The 21,128-nt window shown below is 42.2% G+C and overlaps 1 protein-coding gene across 2 annotated transcripts in view; it reads left to right on the forward strand.

Moving 5' to 3' along the window:
- Positions 1–21,128, forward strand: part of SNX24 (sorting nexin 24) — a 157,862-nt gene that overhangs the window by 129,601 nt on the left and 7,133 nt on the right. For both annotated transcript variants that reach the window (XR_006201223.1, XM_042933913.1), the window contains exon 4: positions 20,484–20,578. Coding sequence is in view for 1 of the 2 variants with exons in the window: in XM_042933913.1 (XP_042789847.1) it covers positions 20,484–20,578 (95 nt within the window). In the remaining variant the exon portion in view is untranslated. The remainder of the gene's footprint in view (positions 1–20,483; positions 20,579–21,128) is intronic.

A 21,128-nucleotide genomic window follows, 5' to 3' on the forward strand; every position in this document is an offset into this window, starting at 1 on the left:
GATTGAACTGAAGGAGGTCTTGTGTCCTACTCCACCTGGTGAAGCTTGTTCTTTTAGCACCCATTTGATCCTCTCCCACTTACCCTGTAAGATGCAGTGCTCTGTGTCATGGTAAACTGGTGTATCTATTACAAAACTTTAGAATTATAGCACAACTTAATTATTTATGCTTCTGAAAAAAGGAGACGTCTCAGTCATCTAAAATCTTAACTGATAACACAGGGCACCTGGGTGCCTCAGTTGGTGAAGCCTCCAACTCTTGATTTTGGCTCAGGTCATGATCTCACGGTTCATGGGTTCCAGCCCCATGTCGGGCTCTGTGCTGACAGCGCGAAGCCTGCTTGGGATTCTCTGTCTCCCTCTCTCTCCGCCTCTCCCCGCCTCTCTCTCTCAAAATAAATAAATAAACTTCAAATTTTTTTAAAGAAAGAAATTGATGAAATCAGACTAAAGGGAAGTTATATTTTCAATAAGTAATATTTTCTTCTCAATACTTAAAAGAGTCCCAAAGACAAAAGTAAAGGAAATTCATATCTGTTGTTAATAAACAGCTCAAGTGAACTCTCCTGATACTTTTTTTTGCAAGTGCAGCAATTTAGGTTGTATTTTGATCATTCTTTCACTTCCATCCCTTTTTTTCCCTCTTAAATGGAATAGTATTTTTTTTAATGTTTATTTTTATTTTTGAGACAGAGAGAGTCAGAGCATGAGCAGGGGAGGGGCAGAGATAGAGGGAGACACAGAATCTGAAGCAGGCTCCGGGCTCTGAGCTGCCAGCACAGAACCTGACGCGGAACTCGAACTCGAACTCAAGGACCGCGAGGTCATGACCCGAGCTGAAGTTGGACGCTCAACCGACTGAGCCACCCAGGCGCTCCTTAAATGGAATAGTATTTAAATTTTGCATATCCTATTGACTTTGGCATAATGAAAGGCATCTTCTGGTTTGTCTTCTTTTCTTCTTTGACTCCCTTAGGGCAACTAGAACCCGTGATTTTTTAAGCATTGTTGCAGTGTTTGGCTTTACCATATACCACCTACGTAAAATATAGATTATTTTCCTTAGATTCTGTTGACCTCAGTCAAATCCATTTAAGTCACTGACCAGGGGAGACTTTGAAGACAAGACCAGGAATTAGCTTGTAGTGTTAATGTGACTGGCTGCTCAAATTTCATCAAGATCCTTCATATAGAGCCAGCAGAGTAATGAGCCATTCTTTCAAAGCTATGTGTATTGCTCCTGTTTTTATTTATAATGAAGCTGGTGTATTTGAAAAGGTGTCCTTTTGGGTTGGCCAAGTAGTCCCATTAATTGTGCTAGTCATTCATCATATCAGTGACAGAAGGCCACTAAAAAATTATTGAGGCCACTGTTTTTTCCAGAGTCATCCCTGTTTGCATTAACTCGTAAAGAAATGCCCGTTCTTTGAACGCTGGGTTTACTTGTGGAGAGTTTAAACACAGGGGTAAGTCCACCCTTCTTTGCTGTAGCTCCTGCCCCCTGCTGTTCGTATGCTCATCACAGCCATCTGTTCAAAGTCTTCCCTTGAAAGGTAGCTTTCCCCCCTGAAAATATAATTAGCCAATTCGTTGCTAAGCATTTCAACATTCCAGAGTGTATTTTAAGAGCAGCTGCTGTACGCTCCCCACATGTGCATTGTATCTTTTTTTGTTGTTGTTGTTGTTATTTCAATGCATCCGATTGATCCTTCTTTTCTCTCTATGCAAATGACACAGTTAGTGGAGTTGGGGATTTCTAAGCCTAAAGAGGCTCCTAAGAAATGAGAGCATTAACCCCAAGTGCACTGCATTCCCTGAACGTCTTGCATTCTCCTGCTCAGACTTGAAGTGGGCACCTGCTGTTTAATGTAATTAGTTTCAGAGGGAATGTCAGCTCAGTCCTCAGGAGTTTACTCTGACCCAAAAACCCTCGTAAGAAAATATCAGTGAGACAAAACAAGAAAAGTTATCACAGTCGGGAAGCTGCTTCTCACCGCGTTATTCGTTATTTGGGGGCATGTTTTAGAAGATTCCTATTTGCTGTCTGGCTCCGTGATTTTCTGGTTGCAAAACTGTGCTCAAGACAAGATTGCTCTAGCAAGTAGCTGTTTTCCTTCTCCAAAAATGACGACGTGGTGGGCTGCGTTGAAAGGAAGAAAGGAAGAAAGGAAGGAAGGAAGGAAGGAAGGAAGGAAAGAAAGAAAGAAAGATAGATATATGAAAACATTTGGAGTTGGAACTATAGTTTTCAGCACTTACTCTGATCGAGTAAAAAATTAAAGACAAATTAAGCATATTCCTTTTCATCCTACCTTCTTCCATTCAAACGTAAGTTGAACAAGGCTGTTTGCCAGTTCCCTTTTTATTCCTATTGATGTTTAGCTTTTAATGAGCTGTAATAAAGGGGTCAAAAAGGGTCTCATGTGAGTAGCAGGGTGAATCAGACACGAAATAGTGGCATCGCTGTTCTGTTTGGCTCTTTTTCATAGATGAGCACTTGCTTATTTTGTTGGCAGTTTGTAAGGCACCTCATCTAGTCTCATGATGTTCTTTGTTTATTTCCCTCTGTCATCCTCCTTGGTTGAATCTTGATTATATATTCAGCCACACCGTGGCTGTGCTCCAGAGCTTGAGGGAGGGGATCTGAGCCCACCTCTAGCCATAGGGTGAAGGGGGTTGCTGCTGACCCTTGAAGGATCAGTTGGGTGTGAGAGAAAGAACAGAACTGCTAGAACCCTTTAGAGAGAGAGTACAGCCAGGAATTAGTGCAAGACCTAGATCCTCAGCTCATCCTCCCCCAGGGGCAGACTCTCCAACTTGGATCTGGGCTTGGTGTTGCTGGGCTTGGATGATCGCTCATCCATAGAATACTTTTGATCTGTCTACCACAAAGGTGGTAGTGAGGATTAAGTGACCTCGTGTATGTGAGGCAACTTCGCAAACCATAAAATATTCTGCAAATAATACACATTACTGTTTTTTCTCAGCTACGGCCTTGCTTCATTTCCTACCTACCAATAAATCCTTGCTACACCATCGTGTAGCAACTGGACCTCCCGCTGCTTTTGGTCATATCGTTGCCGCAGAGGCCCTGGTTACCTCCAGCAAGTGTAACAATCATGGCAGACTCCACTGGTAAAGTTTTCTGTTTACAGTAAGCCAGACTTGGCCTTCTCGGTACCATTTCCATGGCTGGCCCCGATTGTGCCTGTGGAATGATCCTCATGCATTCAAAACCCTGTGTTGCATGCAGAGGTAAAAAGGTAAAGGTAAATGGTAAAAGCCAGGTGGACATTTGCATGAAATAATTGCAAGTGCTGTGTGCTCTAAAGGAAGGAAATAAGGGAGCCAGAAAACAAGTTCCCAGGGAGCAAGAGGGAGTGCTTGGGTTTCACTGATCCAGGAGCACACCTCCAGGGAGATGTGTACAAGGCAGCTAGAGGGAAGGGCTGGGGACAGAAGTAGCAAAGGCACGTTTGTGGCTCTGGTGACCCCTGTGGCTGCACCTTTTTGAGCGAGTGGGAGAGGAGCGCCAGATGGGGGCTAATAAAAGGCTATATGTGGAAGGTGAGGGAAAGGTGGGTGGTGGTGCTATCCTTTGCTGAGATGAGAAATTGAGGAAGGTGATGGGTGGTAGTGGGGGATGGGGTTGTTCATGTTTTTGTTTTTATTTTTGTTTTTTGTTTTTTGTCATTAATGTTTATTTTATTTTTGAGAGATAGAGACAGAGCACAAGTCGGGGAGGGGCAGAGAGAGAGAGGGAGACACAGAATCCGAAACAGACTCCAGGCTCCGAGCTGTCAGCACAGAGCCCGATGCTGGGCTCGAACTCGGGAATGGCGAGATCTTGACCTAGGCTGAAGTCGGACGCTTAACTAACTGAGCTACCCAGGCGCCCCTGTGTTTTGGTTTTGTTTTTTAAAGGAAATATCAAGTTATAGTTTGGACCTTTTGAATTGAGGATGTCTCTAAGAAATTCCTAGTGGAGATGTTAAATAGGTATTTAGTTTCAGAAGAGAGAGCCAGCCTGGAGAAGTGAATTCGCACCTCATCAGCATCAAGGTCTTAAAATCCATGGCAGTTGGTACTGCTGAGTTAGGGAGAGTGTTCCGGGAGGAGAGAAGAGACTGCTGGCTAAGCTTTGAAAAATCCCTATATTTTGAGGCCAGGTAGAAAAGAATGAGGAAAAACACCAGAAGAGTTGCAAAGAAAAGTGGGTCAAGTGGTTGTCTGGTTGAGTACTGGCTTCCCAGAAGCTGAGTGAGGTCTGGACGAAAGTGGCCATTGGCTTTAGCAACAGGGAAGAGGTCTGTGGTCTTGACAAGCTGAGAATGGCAGAAACCGAAGCCATTTTGTAGAGAGTGGTGTAATGGATGGACTGGAGATAAGAAGGGGACACAACATCTGCAGAACATTCTTGAGAACTTTTGCCGTGAAAGGAAGCCGAGAAATAAGCTGTATCTTCTAGGGGGATATTTTTTTTTTTCTCATTTTTTCATTTGTTTTGTTCCGTTGTTTTAAAATGAGATGCTAGGGGCGCCTGGGTGGCTCAGTCGGTTAAGCGTCCGACTTCAGCTCAGGTCACGATCTCGCACTCAGTGAGTTCGAGCCCCGCGTCGGGCTCTGGGCCGATGGCTCGGAGCCTGGAGCCTGCTTCTGATTCTGTGTCTCCCTCTCTCTCTGCCCCTGCCCCGTTCATGCTCTGTCTCTCTCTGTCTCAAAAATAAATAAAACGTTAAAAAAAAAATTAAAAAAATAAAATGAGATGCTAGAATAAGTTTATATGCTGATAGGAACAATTCAGCAGACATGATAGAAGGGCGGATGGATGGAAAGAAGGAAGGAATTGGATCAGGAATAGGCTGAGGAGACCAGGGCTGTAACTAAAGAAAGAAATACTTGGGAAAGTCAAGAAGCAGGCTGAGAAGCAGGCTGAGAACCAGAGCATGAACTTAGAAGAATTGGCCTCTGACAGAAGAAGGGGCATTTCTTCCACTCACACAGAGGAAGAAAGAGAGGTTGATGGAGGAGACGTGTGGATAGAGTCGGTAGGGTGAAGATAAGGGACCTCAAATCTGGTGGCTTCTGCATTCTCGTCAAAGCCTCTGTGAAGAGTGGTTATCAGCTGAGAGGTAGGGAGTCAGGGGGATTCAGAGAAGAGAAAGTATGAAATGGGGAAAAGTGGTTCCTGTGGAGCAGTGGTTCTCAATGTCTGGATCCTGGCCAGCAGCAGCAGCATCACCTGGGAACGTGAAATCTTTGTTGAAATGGAAATTCTGAGTGCTCACCCCCCAGACCTACTGGATCAGAAGCTCTGGACATGGGACCCAGCAGCCTGTGTTTTAGAAGCTTTCTAGCATGATTCTGATGCTGGCTGAAGTTTGGGAACGACTGTTTTAGAGTAAGGGAGCAAGACCATATTTTGTGAGTAAAGAGCTTGAATTTAAAGTGAAAACAACTTGTTCGTATTGTGTGGTTTTCTTGTAGTATTTTAACATCTGGGTTGAGGCATGGGTAAGAGATGCTAGGGTTCGACCAGAACTGTGGTGTCCTGAGTCCAACAGAGGGAAAGGGACTCACGGGGTTGGAAGTGTTTGATTCTGATGGTAGATCATGGAAACTTAAGCTGGACGAGGAGGGCAGAAAAGCCAGAGGGGCCTGATGGAAATGAGAAGGCCCCAGATCGGTGCATTGGAGGTCTCACACATAGTGGAAGGGCAGTGCCATTGCAAGGAAGGGATCTGTGTAATAGCAGAGCAAGGTCATGTCTGAGCTTACTGGCCCGTAGAGATAATGCTTTGAAGATCTGACTAAATGAGTTCTGCATAAAAATTCCTTAGAACAAATACTTGGCCTGTGTGCGTGCATTAGTGCCTGCATTAAGAGGCCAGGAAGTTACAACATAGTTGGACCGCATACAAAGCACAAGCTTTTTAAAATAATAACACAAGTAAAACCATATAAGAAAATGTTTCCTTTCTTTAAATCAGCTCTTTCCATTATTTAGCTTCCGTAATAATCTTTTAGAGTTCCCAGATCCAGGTCCATCATGGGCGAGGGGGTTCTGCCCACGCACAATACCAAGAAATTCTCAGACGCTAACAGGGTGTCCTCCAGTTCAGCTCCATTCTGACAGTACCTACCCAGGGATACCATCAGATCCCGCAGGTTATGGATTCTGTCCTGCAACACTGTTCCCACCCCCGGCTTCACACACCAGTGGTAAGCTTCAGGCTCTTACCTGTACTTCTGACTGCTTGGCTATGGAGTAGAGGTTCCCCTGACCTCCTCCTTGGGTTCAAGTAACTCGCCAGAAGGGCTCCCAGAACTCAGGGAATCACTTAAGTTTACTAGCTTATTACAGGATAAAGGCTACTTATGAACAATCCGATGGTGAGATATGTAGAGTGAGATCTCAAACAAAGGAACTTCTGTCCTCGTGAGCTTAGGTCCCAGCTTGGGGGTGCATGGAAGTGTTCCGATTCCCCAAGTGTGGAAGCTCTCCCAAAAGGACTACAAAAGCCATTCTCTTAGGTTTCTATGGGGACTCCATTGCATAGTCATGGTTGACTAAGTCATTGGCCATTGGCTGATTCAACCTCCAGCCTCTGTTCCCTCTCCAGAGGTTAGGGGAAGTGGGGACTGGTACTGAAAGTTCCAATCCTCTGATCATGTGGTTGATCTGACTGGCAACTAGCCCCTGACCTTGGGTGGATCCAAAATTCACCTTCGTTAATAACAAGACACCAATTTCAACTTTATGGCTCGGAAGCATTTTCAGGAACTATGGTATGGATGGTGACCACATATATCTAAGAAATACATTATTTGATCATCTGAATGACCAAATCATTATATCACAGTCAGATTGGGTTTTTTGTTCATCTTATACTGCTGCTGCTGCTGCTGCTACGAAGAAGGAGAAGGGGAAGGAGAAGAAGAAGAAATAATGATATTTTTTAGGTCCTTATGGTCTATCAGGTACCACAGTGGTGTCTTCATGGCCATGGGTCTTATTTCATCATGACTACAGCATCTGAGAGGACTACTATTACTTGACCCTCTTAAAGCACAGAGAAACTAAGAAACTTGCCTAACATTAATTTTAAATAATTGAGGTAGATAAATGCTGGGAAGTGCATACAGTTCTTGTAAACTGAAACTACCTCCCTATCACTTCTTGGTACTAAGTATGAAATAACAGGTGTCATTTTCACTTGATCATTGGCTGCCCCAGGTGATCACCTCTACTGAATCTTGTGGAAACACACAAAAAAGATTTGTTGACCGAAAAATAGGAGTGTGCCTGTCCACTGCTCCCAGGTACCTCCCCGGCTCCTTTTACAGGGCACCTATGGGGCTGGCTGGAGGCGAGGGCGGTTGAATCGACCAGAGCCTGGGATGATTGCTCTGGTTGACTAATGTGGGTAGTGGATAGGACTGAGAAGGTGTCTAGGTTGTCATGCAGTGGGTCCTGTGTTGTGTTCGGCCATACTTTTGTAGGTACCTCTACCTACCCCACTGATGTCTGGCTCCACAACAGCCTCTGTACTAGGGACAGGCCATGGACAGGGAGCAGAAAGGAATCCAAAAGTGTTATCTCTGAATGTCTTTCAGGTTCTTCTTCCTCTTCTTCTTTTTTAAAAAATAAATTTGTGTTTCTCCCTCAAACTTAGCTACGATCTTGAAGCTATAAACTGCTTGAAGATGTATATAATCATTTTAACTTGCTAGAGTATTAGTGTAAACCTTTACTATCTTCCTTTAATTGCTCTTAATAGAAAGCTGTTAAAAGATCATAAAATTTGTGATTAAAAGGACCCGGGTAAGGAGAATTGTATTTTCTTCCACCAGCCAATGCTAAATTATTCCCTATGGCTCATTCTACAGTGATTTGGACGATCCTTTGTAAAATAAGTTTAATGAAACCCTTTCTATTTCCACAGGGATACTGTCTATGATTTGTTTAATAGACCCAATTTGGTAGACTATTTTTTCTGGATAATCAGCTTACATTTTTCTTTGTTTAGTTTCATCTCATTAGCTATATGCTTGATTTCTTTCCTGTTCCATAATACATGTTCTCGGTACCTGCTGTGTGTGATGGACATGTTTTTTCATACAATGGTCCTTTTCTTGCTTTTTATAGATTGTGCAATATATATGTGAGCCTAATTGCTTTTTCATTTTTCATAGTCTGTTCCTTATGGTATGGACATCTTTAGTAAGTTAAAAGTAGAATATCACGGTCTGTTGGTTGTTTCTCTTCCCTTCTTTCCTTCTTTCCTTTTTATTCTACTCACTTTGAAGTAATAAAGGTGGAATTGCAGAGTTGGGTTTTTCCCTTTCATTTTCTCTGTCTTTTAAAGTATTCTCCCCAGTACTCTGTTCTGTGGGCCAAGAATAGGACTTTATGATCTGTGGAAGCAAGAGGTTCCCATCAGTAGCATGTGTGTTTGACCACAGATATCAGCCCAAATAAAAGGACTGAACTAAAATTGGGGTTTATCTTTCTCAGGCATAGTATTTTCTCACGTGCTACCAATGGTAGATAATTGTGGGTTTTGGTTCAGTGGCTCAGGATTATCGGGGGTTGGATCTCTCTGTTTCTTGTGGCCTTTCCCTCCTGATCATAAGGTGGCAGCTGAGCTTAGAGATCACACTTCATGTTCCAGGCAAGAAGAGGGAGGAAGCAGGTAGAGAGATGAGCGGAAGATGAAGGAGGGCCAGCAGAACCTGACCGTTCCTTTTCGGGAATGTTTTGGATCTTTGCCATCCAGTGACTTCCACTGACATTTTAGTGGCCGTTTCTGTGTCCCATGGCACAGGCATTTGGAAAATGTTGGGGGAACAGATGTTGTGATGGTTTTGTTGTTGTTTGCTTTTTTAACCTTGGCTAATGGTCACACCCGCCAACAAAATTGATGTTCCATTTATAAGGATGAAGGGAAGCATGGGTCTTGGGTAGCACCTGACGGTCAGAACCACAGCCTCCAGTGGCAGAAGGCAAGGCAGAAATTTCATGTTTCTGCTTAGATGTAGGGTAGCTTCCCTTGCGTTCATTCTGTTCCTCCTTCCCGGGATACCTGGGAGTTTATCTGAAAAAGGCTGGTATAATCTGAAAACCTCCAGGAAAGTATGATCCCTGAATAAACATCTATAATTTAGTTCCAAGTATGGGAGTATTTATCTCAGCGTTAGATTTGGGAGAAGGGCTAGAATAGATAGGCTCTTTCCATGGATGCAAAGAATGGGGTCCCACTTAGACTTCCTGTGAATGATTAACAGCCATGTACATATAGGCCTACTTTCTTCTCTTCTTGCTATTGTGTTGCATCCTCCTTGGTGTGGTCCCGCTGGACTGCTCTTAACCCACCAGTGTGTTTTATGTAAGCGATTTTATTGACTACATTTTTGGTTGCAGCCAAGAGGTCAAGGGCTTCTTTCCCCTTTTCTTTGTTACTCCCTCCTAGGTGTGTTTTTAACTTTAAACCTCTGAACCGTCTCTGCAAGGGCCACTTTCCATCCTTTGTGTCATTTCTCTGAGGACCTGTTCCCGCATCTTGACACAGTCTCCACTCACCATCTGGCCTCTTCCACTAAGTCTTCCCACTGAGTACCAAACACCATGAGTTCTGCGCATCCAAGGGTCTTAAATTCCTGCAAAATAACAACTATAGCATTTAAACAGGAGACTCAATGCGGTACTCATAATTTGACAAATATAAAATGGCATTAGGGGGTCTTCATTAAAAAAAAAAAGAAAAGATACTTGCCTGGTGTCCTATGTCTTAACTGCTGTGCCATAAGGATGTGGAGGCCTAGGAAGTCCTAACTGATCTGACCCCACCACATGAACCCCACCAGTGCCGGAGCTGGCTCCAAGTGTACAGTTCATGAAGAAGGAGACTGCTTAAGTGAATCAGAGGCATAAATTAGGTAGTTGGAGGAAGGTTTAAGGGACTTGAGAGAGCAGATTGTTTTCAAGCACTTTAAATACTTTAAAAACATCAGCTCATCCACATGCCTAGGCTATTCTAATTGTAAATCTTTCATTAAAAACCAGTCTCCTGAGGCTGTCTCCAGGCAACCCCGCACAAGCCCAGTTCTGATTACTATTTCTTCTTTAAAGTATTAAGACAGCCTTTCCATAAGCATATCCTATAATTTGTATTTAAATTAGTGTCTTACCCCCCCAACCCCCATTATTTGAATTACCAAATCAGGTTTGGTGTGCTTTGTAATAAGTTTTATTCAAATGTGTTCATCCCATGGTCTTACTTTTGCCTTACAGGTAAGCAGTCAATTTATGATTGCTTTTAGAATTTGTTTCATTTGGTTGTTTGATTTGTTTTTATTGGATCATCAGGGAAATGCCTCACAAATGCTGGTGTTATCTATAATCTGTAATTGAGTCACATTGTTATTCAACATATAATTAGGTCATTGGAACAGATCAAAAGTGTATAAAATGTGGCTTTAAAGTATTCTTCCCAGTCAAAAAGGAATTGAGTTGGTCAGAGATTGTCAAATACGTTTTGAAGTGTTATGAGGCCAGATTTTTTTTGGATTATGCTTTTGTTTTTTCAGGTGTTTGTGGTTTTGTTTTTGTTGTTGTTTTTTTTTAATATAGGGCAGAGATTAATGGAATTTATTGCCTTTCTTCTTCTGTAAGAAGAATAGTAAGATGTAAGAATTAGTCGAGATGTTAAGATAAATTTAAAATCCAAGGAAAATCAGGAATGTATTTTAAGAGAGTCAGTTTCAGTGTCTCCTTTACATTTGTCAATGGGCTCAATTAAATTTATAAATACAGCGGGAAATATATTTTGGGAAAAATCAGGATTCCAATTAATTTCACTAAGAAAAGAGCTAAACTTGTAGCACAGTACATGTCAGTAAATACTTATGGAATGAGTGAATGACCGAATGGAGACATCACTTGGTCCAGTAATTTTCAAGCTGGAGGGACCTGGCTTCTGATCCTGACTGCCCCCTACCCTCTGAGAAACCTCGCACAGGTGATTTAGCCTTTCCAAGCCCCACATCTTTCCTGTGTAGAATTTGCATGATGATGGTGTCTCACAGTATTGTGAAAATTAACTAAGATGAGGGGCTTGGCAAAAAGTAGGCATTAAGTAAATATTATTGTAGTTTTAAACCACTGTGAAAATGTCCATATTTGGTAGGTCAAAATTCTGGAAAGTTAATATGACTCAGTCCACTCTTAATCCTCACAGCACATGAAATGATTCTGGTTTGTTTGTTTGTTTTTGTTTCTTTCACAAAGAATTTAGCCCATACTGAAGGTTTGGGGAAAGTTTCTTAAGGGAAATAATGCTTGAGCGGAGACTTGGAGGTAGGGGTTGGCCATTTGAAAAGAGGCAGGAAGGGCGTTTCCGGTAATGGAGCTACTCTCTTAGTAAAAGGATAAACTAAGCTAAGTAGACTGTTTCACAAGTGTTGTCTGGATAGATTGAGTCTCACCAGATCTTACCAGCTCTATTATGCTCTGTTGTCAACGGCAGAGTCTACTGGCCCAAGATCCTTATCATGAAAAATGTTTGAGCAAAACATTCGAATATATGCACACTTAATAATAACTTATATAACTGTGCTCCTGTATAAATCCATACATTAACAATTAGGAAGGATAGGGGCGCCTGGGGGCTCAATTGGTTAAGCATCCAACTCTTGGTTTTGGCCCGCAGTTCGTGGGTTCGAGCCCCACATCAAGCTCTGTACTGTTGGTGTGGAGCCTGCTCTAGATTATCTGTCTCCCTCTCTCTGCCCCTCCCCTGCTCATACTTTCTCTCTCTCTCTCTCTCAAAATAAATAAATAAACATTTTTTTTATTAGAAAGAATAGATTTATTTTTTTAATTTAAAAATTTAAAAAGTCTATTATTTGAGAGAGAGAGAATGCAAGCAGGGGAGGGGCAGAGAGAGGGAGAGGCAGAGAATCCCAAGCATGCTCTGTACCACCAGTGCAAAGTCCAACCCGGGGATCGAACTCATGAACCATAAGATCATGACCTGAGCCAAAATCAAGAATCAGATGCTTAACTGACTGAGGCACCCAGGCCCCAAAATAAAAAGGAATCCTAATATCTGTTTTCCTGAATCGTGGTGATCTTGCTGAATTTCCCACATGCCTCTAGCCTACTTTAGAGACCACTGACCTAGGAAAAACATAATGAACATGGACAGTTTTCCTAATGCTTCCCAACCAGGTTTTATGAGAGTTTAAGGTTTATATTTTTCAGTTTCCGCAGGGTCTCATAAGTTCCAATCTGAAAAGTTAACATAATCATTGGCTGAAAGCTGATTGTATCCTAGGGATCCCTGTCAGGGTTATGCTTCCTAGGTACAGAAACAAAATCACACAGAAAGGTCATACCTGAACCTGACCTGAACTGTCCCACAGATATGCCCTGTTGATGATGAGCTTATGAATCAAAACTACAAAACACAGAAGAAAATAAATAGCTATGAGTGAGAGTCAACAGACACAAAACAACAGGATTAAACCCCAAGAATTTTAAGTAAAGGAAATGTAATGAAAACCAAAAATGAAGATGTGTTAAAATGATTGAAGGCATAGGAAAAGATCAAGCATCAAAGAAAAATAGACCAGGTAGATTTAGAAAAGAACCAGTAGAAATGAAAATATAGTTGTTACCATTAACTCAGTGGCGTAAGAAGTGGTTTAGAGGGGCACCTGGGTTGCTCCATTGGATAAGCATCTGACTCTTGATTTTGGTGCAGGTCATGATCTCAGGGTCGTGGGATCAAGCCCCGAGTTGGGCTCCCAGCTGGGTGTGGAGCCTCTTGAGATTCTCTCTCCCCCTCTCTCTGCCCCTCCCCTGCTCATGCGTGCATGCTCTCTCACTCAAAATAAAAGAAAATAAAGTAAAGTAAAATAAAATAAAATAAGGAATTTAGAGACAGCCAGAGAAAGGATTTAATGCTGGATCTGAGGGGCACTATTGCTGTCACCATTTATAGTCACCATACCATTCAGATCATATCATGTGTACCCGGATACCCCACCTACCACTCACACAGGTAACACTGCTCACTGGCCCCAAAATCCACAGAAAAAGAGTACAATCCTTGACATGACCCAGAAGCACCACCCCCCCCCAGCCTCTCCAGCTCAGCTTCATTGTTTTCTCAGACACAGCCACACTGGCGTCTGTTTTTCTAATATGACCACGCTTCCCCCTTTGAGCATGCTATGCTATGTGCCTGAAATATCCCGCTCCTTTGCCCTATCAGCTCATTCTCCCAGTTCCTGGATCACCTTCCCAGGGAAGTGTTCCTTTGCTCCATAGGTTAACAAGGATGCTTTGTTACTAACACTTAAAACAGCTAGCCACTTCCTTCAAAGTACTTGTTTCCGTTTGTAATCCTACACTTATTACTGGGATTGTTTGAACACCATTCATTTTCCCCACTAGACTGTACGCCCTGTGTGTTTGGCCAACCATTGTGTCAGTGGTTGTACCCAGTAGGTGTTTGATGAATATTCCAGAAGTACACAGCACATAAATTTTTATATTAAAATAGCTCTGAAGATGCTTGGTGTTTCAGTTTCTGTTGTTCCACGATGAGTTTGGTCTTTTTAGCTATAAAATGGTATTTCTTCTCTAAGATCTTTCGTAAGCCAAATTACATTATTTCTTTTCACATATTTTTTTTTTCTTTACCATTTTAAATAGGTTCTTGTGGCATTCAGCTTTCAAGGTCCTCAGATTTCTTCCAAGATAGTCTGTAAAGCCCTGTGAAACCATAGCACTTGTCTCTTTGAATTCTGTGAACAGTGCAGTTTTTTCCAGACACAGAGTTAGGTGCATGTTGGGAATGGTGTCACACACAAAATGAAGGATACGTGGCAACACTGGGCTCTTCAGACACAGATCTGTGTTGTTGTTTTTTTTTTATGTGGTCATCTGACTTTTTAAAAGTGTTCCTTTGAGGGGCGCCTGGGTGGCTCAGTCGGTTGAGCATCCAACTTCGGCTCAGGTCATGATCTCGCAGTTCGTGGGCTCGAGCCCCGCATCGGCCTAGGCTCTCTGATGTCAGCTCAGAACCTGCTTGGGATCCCCTGTCCTCCTCTCTCTCTGCCCCTCCTCTGCTCGCTGTCTCTCAAAAAAATACATAAACATATAAACAATAGTAAGTATTTATTCCTTTGATAAGTTTACTAGGACTCAATTTTGAAATTCTGAGCAGTTGCTGGGGTGCAGGTGAGCAGAAGCCTGAGGACTGCAGAGGCTCTGTGCACTGCTAGCTTCGGTCCCAGAGGACAGTGACACTGCAGCCCGCTTACTGCAGTGAGGAGGCATTGATTTTTCTCCCTCTCTGTTCTTAGCTGCACCTCTGAGGCAGGTCTGGTATGAAGCATCTTTCCTGGCAAGGAGAGGAAAACCTGTCATGAACTTTGTCACCCCAACAAACGGACATTTCAAGCCAAACCAGATGGAGGAGGAACAGGGCTTTAAAGACTCCTGAAAACCTCCCCACTTAGTTCAGCATCCTGGCTGTTGTGACAAGAGAGGTTCCCTGCAGTTTGTAACAAACCTTGACCGACGATAGGGAAGAAATTTTTTTTTTTTTTTTTTAATGTTTTGAGGAGAGAATAAAAGGATCAAATCAGTGAAAACAGTGCAGCTTTGTGCAGCGATCTCGGAAGGTTAGCAAAGTGGTCTTGTCCAAGTTTTCAACAAGATGTTCCGTTCCTGTTATAATTGGCTGCTGGGTAGGTTTGGACCTAACTAGAATGCCAGCGTTCGATTTCGCCGTGTCCTCGGTGGAGATGTGTCACCGTTTATGCTCGCCTTAGTGACAATTTTCTAAAATGGAAACTCGTGGGAAATCATTACAGTGTTTATATGTCTCCCTTGTCGGATGGCGTTATCCTGCGATATTTTACCAGTGTTTTCCACTGCATGATGGCATCTAGCAAAGGTTAAGGCAGAACAGGTCCCTCTGTAATTTTGTGACTGCATTTTACTTACTGAAGAAGAAAAGATAACTGACAATTAAGTATTTGGGATGTCACAGAAAGAACATGTGCAACTAATCAATGGTATCCTTTGGGAACATGATTTTATAAAGCTGATAAGGTAGAAAAATCGGGATTTTGTGATTTGTGTTACATGATGATAATTGCACCTTTTCAATAAAAAAGACATTTCTCCTGGAGTAAACATTGAGCTTGTGGGGGATGCTGGTAGCAATGCTGTTGTTTTTTTGCCCTATTCAGGCAATTTTTTTTGTAAATGTTTTTGTAGACTATGAGGTTTTTGGTTTGGGGTTTTTTTTGTTTTGTTTTTTGTTTTTGGCACCCATTCGTTTAGAGTGAGGTTTCTGCAGGAAACCTGTTGTAAGCAAAGTCATTTATTTATTATCCTGAAAGCGAGTAACACTGTATAAAGAATAAAAATTATTGTTTTTTGCTTACAAGTTGCACTCAATTTCCCAGTTTTAATGTGTATCCGAGTTGGATACAGCAACAGCCCTCCATTACATACATAGTATAGCACACACTTGTTCCATTTCTTGATTTTACCCCGTTTCCCATGTACCTCTTAATAATAACCTGGTTTTTAGTCTGCATGGCTCCTACGTGATGAATTACGTGCACATTTCTTCAATGCGTTCTTCTGTTAATCCTACAGCTTCTACAATCTGCATGTGTATCAAAGCACAACTAAAAAACATTCAGAGCCCAGGCTGTTTGGAAGCTCTTAACATAGCAGGCTCTTCCCCCACATGGGCCACTTTTGCTTGTTTTATTGCACAGGTTTCAATTAGATGTAGACAGGTACCTTCTCAGCTGGTTTGCACAGTGCTTTCTTCTCATTCCAGCAGCTTTGAACATCTCCACCTTCCTTTAAAAAAACAAAAACAGTTCATCAAAGGACCACGCTCCTTGGCCCAGCGACACATCATTCTGTGCTTGGTACCTGCTATTGGGTGACCTCTTTTGGAAATGATTTTGAGCCTTTTCTTCATGTTCATTGCTCACCTCTAGGCCTTTCTAAATTTATTCTTATTTCTCATTTTGGGGTGCTAGATAATATTGCATTAAGGGGAGCAAGAGGATTGGTTGCTTAGCTCGTTTTATAAAAGTTCTGGAAGCAACTCTTTTTGCTGACCTACCACTCGAGACAACAGCACTTGTATACAAGCACCTACTTTTTGTCTTACATCTGTGGTGTGAATTCTGCCCCTTGGGGTATTTGACTCATTACTTACACCTGTAAAATGGAATTTAATGGGATTTATTTCCAAGTTCTTCTCTAACTTGCCATATTCATTTTTGAATTGTGTTGTCCTGCTGCATAAATGAGTTGTCCAGCCATCTGTCCAAACTCGGATCCAGTGTCAGACCTCTACCATCACAGTGATCAGTTAATCGATTAAGTAGCACTGGGTCTGGGGCCATCACTGCACTCCAGTTCAAAATGCTCCTCTCGTAACACATGTAGGGGACTCATGTCTCCTCGGTTGTACCCTAACCCAGCAGTGATGGCGTTTAAACAATATTTTCCTCCACGTTTTGCTAACCTTGTGAACCCCCAATACTACAGATTGCTAAATTCTAGAATTTCGTATGAAAGACACAGAAGCCATGAGTATGAACTCGTTTCTAATTTTTTTTTTTTAATTTTTAACGTTTATTTATTTTTGAGAGACAGAGACAGACAGAGCATGAGCAGGGGGAGAAGCAGAGAGAGAGGGAGACACAGAATCCGAAGCAGGCTCCAGGCTCTGAGGTGTCAGCACAGAGCCCGACGCGGGGCTCGAACCCACGAACTGTGAGATCATGACCTGAGCTGAAGTCAGACGCTTAACCGACTGAGCCACCCAGGCGCCCCTGAACTCCTTTCTAAATTCAATGCACTTGTAGATTTTGAACCACCAGAAAGAATCCTTCCGAAAGTTAGCCCCACTGCCAGATAAATATTTTCAACCACAGCCCAGAGCCGAAAGCACTAATGAATTCTAATAGCAAGGCTGCACACAGCCCAGTGGGGGTTGCAATTGACAAAGAGGCAGAAAACTAGAACAAGAGGGCCAGCGTGTCCTTTGGGGAGCTGGCCTACAGCACGGGCCCAACAGTGAGTGCTGCAGGCTCCCAGCCAAATGAAGAGTGTGCCCAGCAGCGTTACTGTCATTCGGGAACTGAAAGCGGGTGTCCTTGGCTGGACTGTCAGGGGCCTGTGACCCTCCCTGCCACTGTCAGCACAGTTATGTATGTATGCATGTTTTTCAGCAAACGAGATTCTCAGGTTTGATCCAATTTTGAAAGGGATCCATGAATCATGGAGGGTTAAGAAGCCCCGGCTCACTAGATGGACAGTGATCCAAACTTCTAAAACCAATAAAAGAGGTTGTTGGGAATTGATATAACAAGACATTCTGAGGAAACAATGAACCTTTGTCGAAGACTCATGGTGTGCCAAAGACTCTTGGGGACATCACATCATCTTATCCTCACACTAATCCTCTGAGGTAGCCACAGGATTTTATAAAGCTGATAAGGTAGAAAAATAAGGGGTGTTGGAACCCAGTTCTTGTCCTAAAGCTCCATACATCCTACCACACCATCCTGCCTCTCTAAGAAATGGAAATGACTAAACATTGAAAATTAATAAAAAATCATACGAAGCAAGCTATAGCAATGGGGAAATTTAATTTGATATCTAAAATGTAACTTCTATATAGTGATTTTATATTTATTTATATTTATATAGAATATTTTTTATTTATTATAGGTTTATATGTATTTATTTACCTATTGAATAAAATTGGGTATTTAGACCTGACAGAGGTCCCAAGAAGGTGGAATGCTCCAGGGTGCAGTTTTAAGGAGTGATCTTCAGTGAAAGCTTCTCATAGAAAAAGTTGTAAATGAACAGTCATGAGGCCCCACATCACTGCTGGGGTTCTCAGAGAGTGAGATCGTGTGTTTATGAACTGAACAATCTAGTTGAAACTCATGTAATGTCTCTTGTGCATCTTCGCGCTAATTAATGACAGTCATTTCACTTGTACTTATTATATTACATTAGGTAAACTCTACCATTTTACACTCTACCTCTGTTTGGATTTAAGTATTAATCATTTTCTTACAAGCCTTAGCAGAGTTTAGGAGGTATTGCCACCATGTAACTGAATGCTTAACTGATCCACCCTCTTCCCCCAATGCTACTTTCTTTATAACTGTAAACCCTGAAATCCATATTGGTGACTTTTATGAAAAATATTATTTGAGAATTTTCAGTGAACAGTTAACAAAAATGCTCACAAATTTCTGGAGTTTTCGATGTTCCTTTTTTTGCAAATATAGCTTACCTAAAAAAAAATGTGATCATCTCTTTGTAGTTACTCTGTTTGGGGAGGCTGAGCAGGATTAATTCCTGTCCTGGTGTTGCAGTGTAAACAGCTTTTTGCCTGTCTTTTGTCATTAATGATCATGCTGTAGATGTACCCAGTGCATTGTAAGCCAATCTGTCAAGGCAAATAAACAATTCACCTTGTTAAAATTCCCTAAATCTTGCATTAATAAAACCAAACTAACCCCCTGAACACTCAAGAGATGTCTTCCTCCATACTGCGGTGATGGATGGCATGTCTAAAGATCCTGGAAATTAAGTAGTTCAGGTCATTAAAAGTGTCCCACACTTGTTATTGATTTAATTTATTTTAAAAGGTGGGGGTGGAGATAAGAGTGTTACCCCCCCCCCATTTTTTTTTAATCTGAAAGCTACCACTTGTACACATAATTAAAACTATTGCCTGGGTTACCAGCTCTGTATTTGTTACAACATTAAGCTTTATTATTCAGATAGGTATTGTATCATCCTGTTAAACAGATATCTAGAAACGAGGAAATAATCACTGCAACTTGACGGCAAACATTCCTGGGAGCTTCATATATATGATGATTTTTACAGCCTTTGAGTTCCAGGCACTGAAATAATGACCTTAGAGGCACTCCCAAAATTTCCTCGAGTAGATAAAAATTTAGGTGAAGGTCAGTGGAAATAGTAATGAAAGCATGCCCCTGGAAAAGGGATTTTTTTTTTTCTATTTTGTGTATTGCTTTGTTTTCCTGCTTCTTTGCTTACTGTCCTTAAGCCTCAGTGGGTATAGCCGGCTATGTAAGGAATAGGAAGAGACCAAAACAGAGCTGGCTTTCCAGATGAGTCTTCTCCAGCAACTGAACAGCAGGAAGGTTGAGCCACTAGCATAGTGCAGGGGTCAGCCTATATTGTTCATTCCATTTCTATGTCCTGAACTGGGCAACTATCTGCAAACTGTGCTAGAAATACAACCACTCGGTGCGTAAAGTATGACTAAAAGCAACAGATTATGTTGAGCTAGGTATTTTAAATATACATCATTTGCCCTTTTTGTCATTGGAGCCTTATGCATCACGCTGCACAGCTGTACCTGATCAGCCGTGTGAGTGATACTTGACCATCACTTCTCACTGTCCTGTAAACCACACATGCTTATTGGGGTGTGGGGAGGAGAACCGTGATAAAATATGAACCCTTGAAGAGAGTTCTGTTACTTTCAGAGATTATTGTACAGTCTTTGATGCTTTCTCCATGGTCTTTGAAAACAAAAACAAAAACAAAGGTGCGGGAGGGAGGGGCAGATGTGCAATCGGTTCACACACCATGGTTCTCTTTGTAAAAAATAGGTACCCATGAAAATGCACTCTCTAGTTCTCCATTAGATTTCTCCTTGCACTTGCATAATTCAGATAGCCGAGAACTGACATGGTTCTGCCATTACGCCACGTCTTTAGCAGCGTTCCCTAAATGGAAGAACGGTATAGATTTTTTTTTTTTTTTTTAGTATATATGCTGATTTACACTTAGTGGTAAAGTTGTTACCCTTTAAGTGGAGCTGTCCACAGAGCAATTAATGTCACTTAATCCTAATGCCCAAAGAGGTGAGAGCTGAGGGATCTTGTCTCAATCTTCCAGTTAGCAAAGCCATGTGTAATATTTCCTAAACAATAGCGATCTCTTGTAGACACACACACAGCCCAGACCACCTTATCACTCAGTAAGGAAAATTTGATGTACATATCTTAGCAATATTATTGACGTACCCAGGTTTTTAAAATACTCTGATTGGAACCTCCATGAAGGCAAGAACTACATCTGCCTGGTCGCCCACTGACTTGCGCCCTTGTCAGCACCTAACATGCAGTAGATGTTCGGTAAATGCCGACTGGGTGAGAGAATAGATGAAATGGACTATTTGCTGGCACTGAAGAGCATGCATGGCTCCTGAATTCTTAGTGGGTAAGATGGGGACCACTCCCCATACAGAGTGTGAAGAATGATACTGCTAAGAACTTAGATGGGTGCTCATGATGTTTGGAAGTAGTTCGTTGGATAGATCGCCTAGCAAATTTTACTTTCTCCGTTCTGTTTTCTACTTTTGCAGGCTGTCATTTTAGAAAATGAAGAGCTCCCCAAGCTGTTCCTTGATTTCCTAAATGTGCGACACTTGCCCTCTCTACCAAAGGCAGAGAGTTGTGGGTAAGGATTGTTGTTCACCCATTGGACATGTATTTGAAACTACTCTGCAGTCACTTGTTGGCCTAACCAATAACCCCACTGGTACTGGAAAGGGCCAGCCTGGCCACACCCCTTCTCTCTGCTGGGACAGCACTCACACGCCCCCTGCCTGTAGTCAAAGGAATTCCTCATCAGCCCTCATCACTATATTGTGGCCAAATGACCAAGGCTTAGTAACTCAGCTTTAGACTTAAGGAATTGACTTTTTAAGTTCTGCTGCTTCATGGAGTGATGTTACAAGACAGGAGTTATGAATCTAGATAGCCTGTTGAGAGACTCATATATTTATTTGTGGATACTTCAGCTAGGTCTATATCCCCATACACATACAGTCACATAATCATAAAGCTGAGAAGGACCTTAAGATGATTTTACCCAACTGCCTTATTGTAGAGTGGAGTAAACCAAGGCACAGAATTAAGCATCTTTCCCACAATCTCTCACCTTGTAGTTGGTAGAGCCCAGGCCTTCCTGTGTGAACTCTCTCTGCTGCCCTGCTGCCTCTCTCGCA

This window comes from Panthera leo, chromosome A1 (assembly GCF_018350215.1).
Source record: "Panthera leo isolate Ple1 chromosome A1, P.leo_Ple1_pat1.1, whole genome shotgun sequence".
NCBI lineage: Eukaryota > Metazoa > Chordata > Mammalia > Carnivora > Felidae > Panthera > Panthera leo.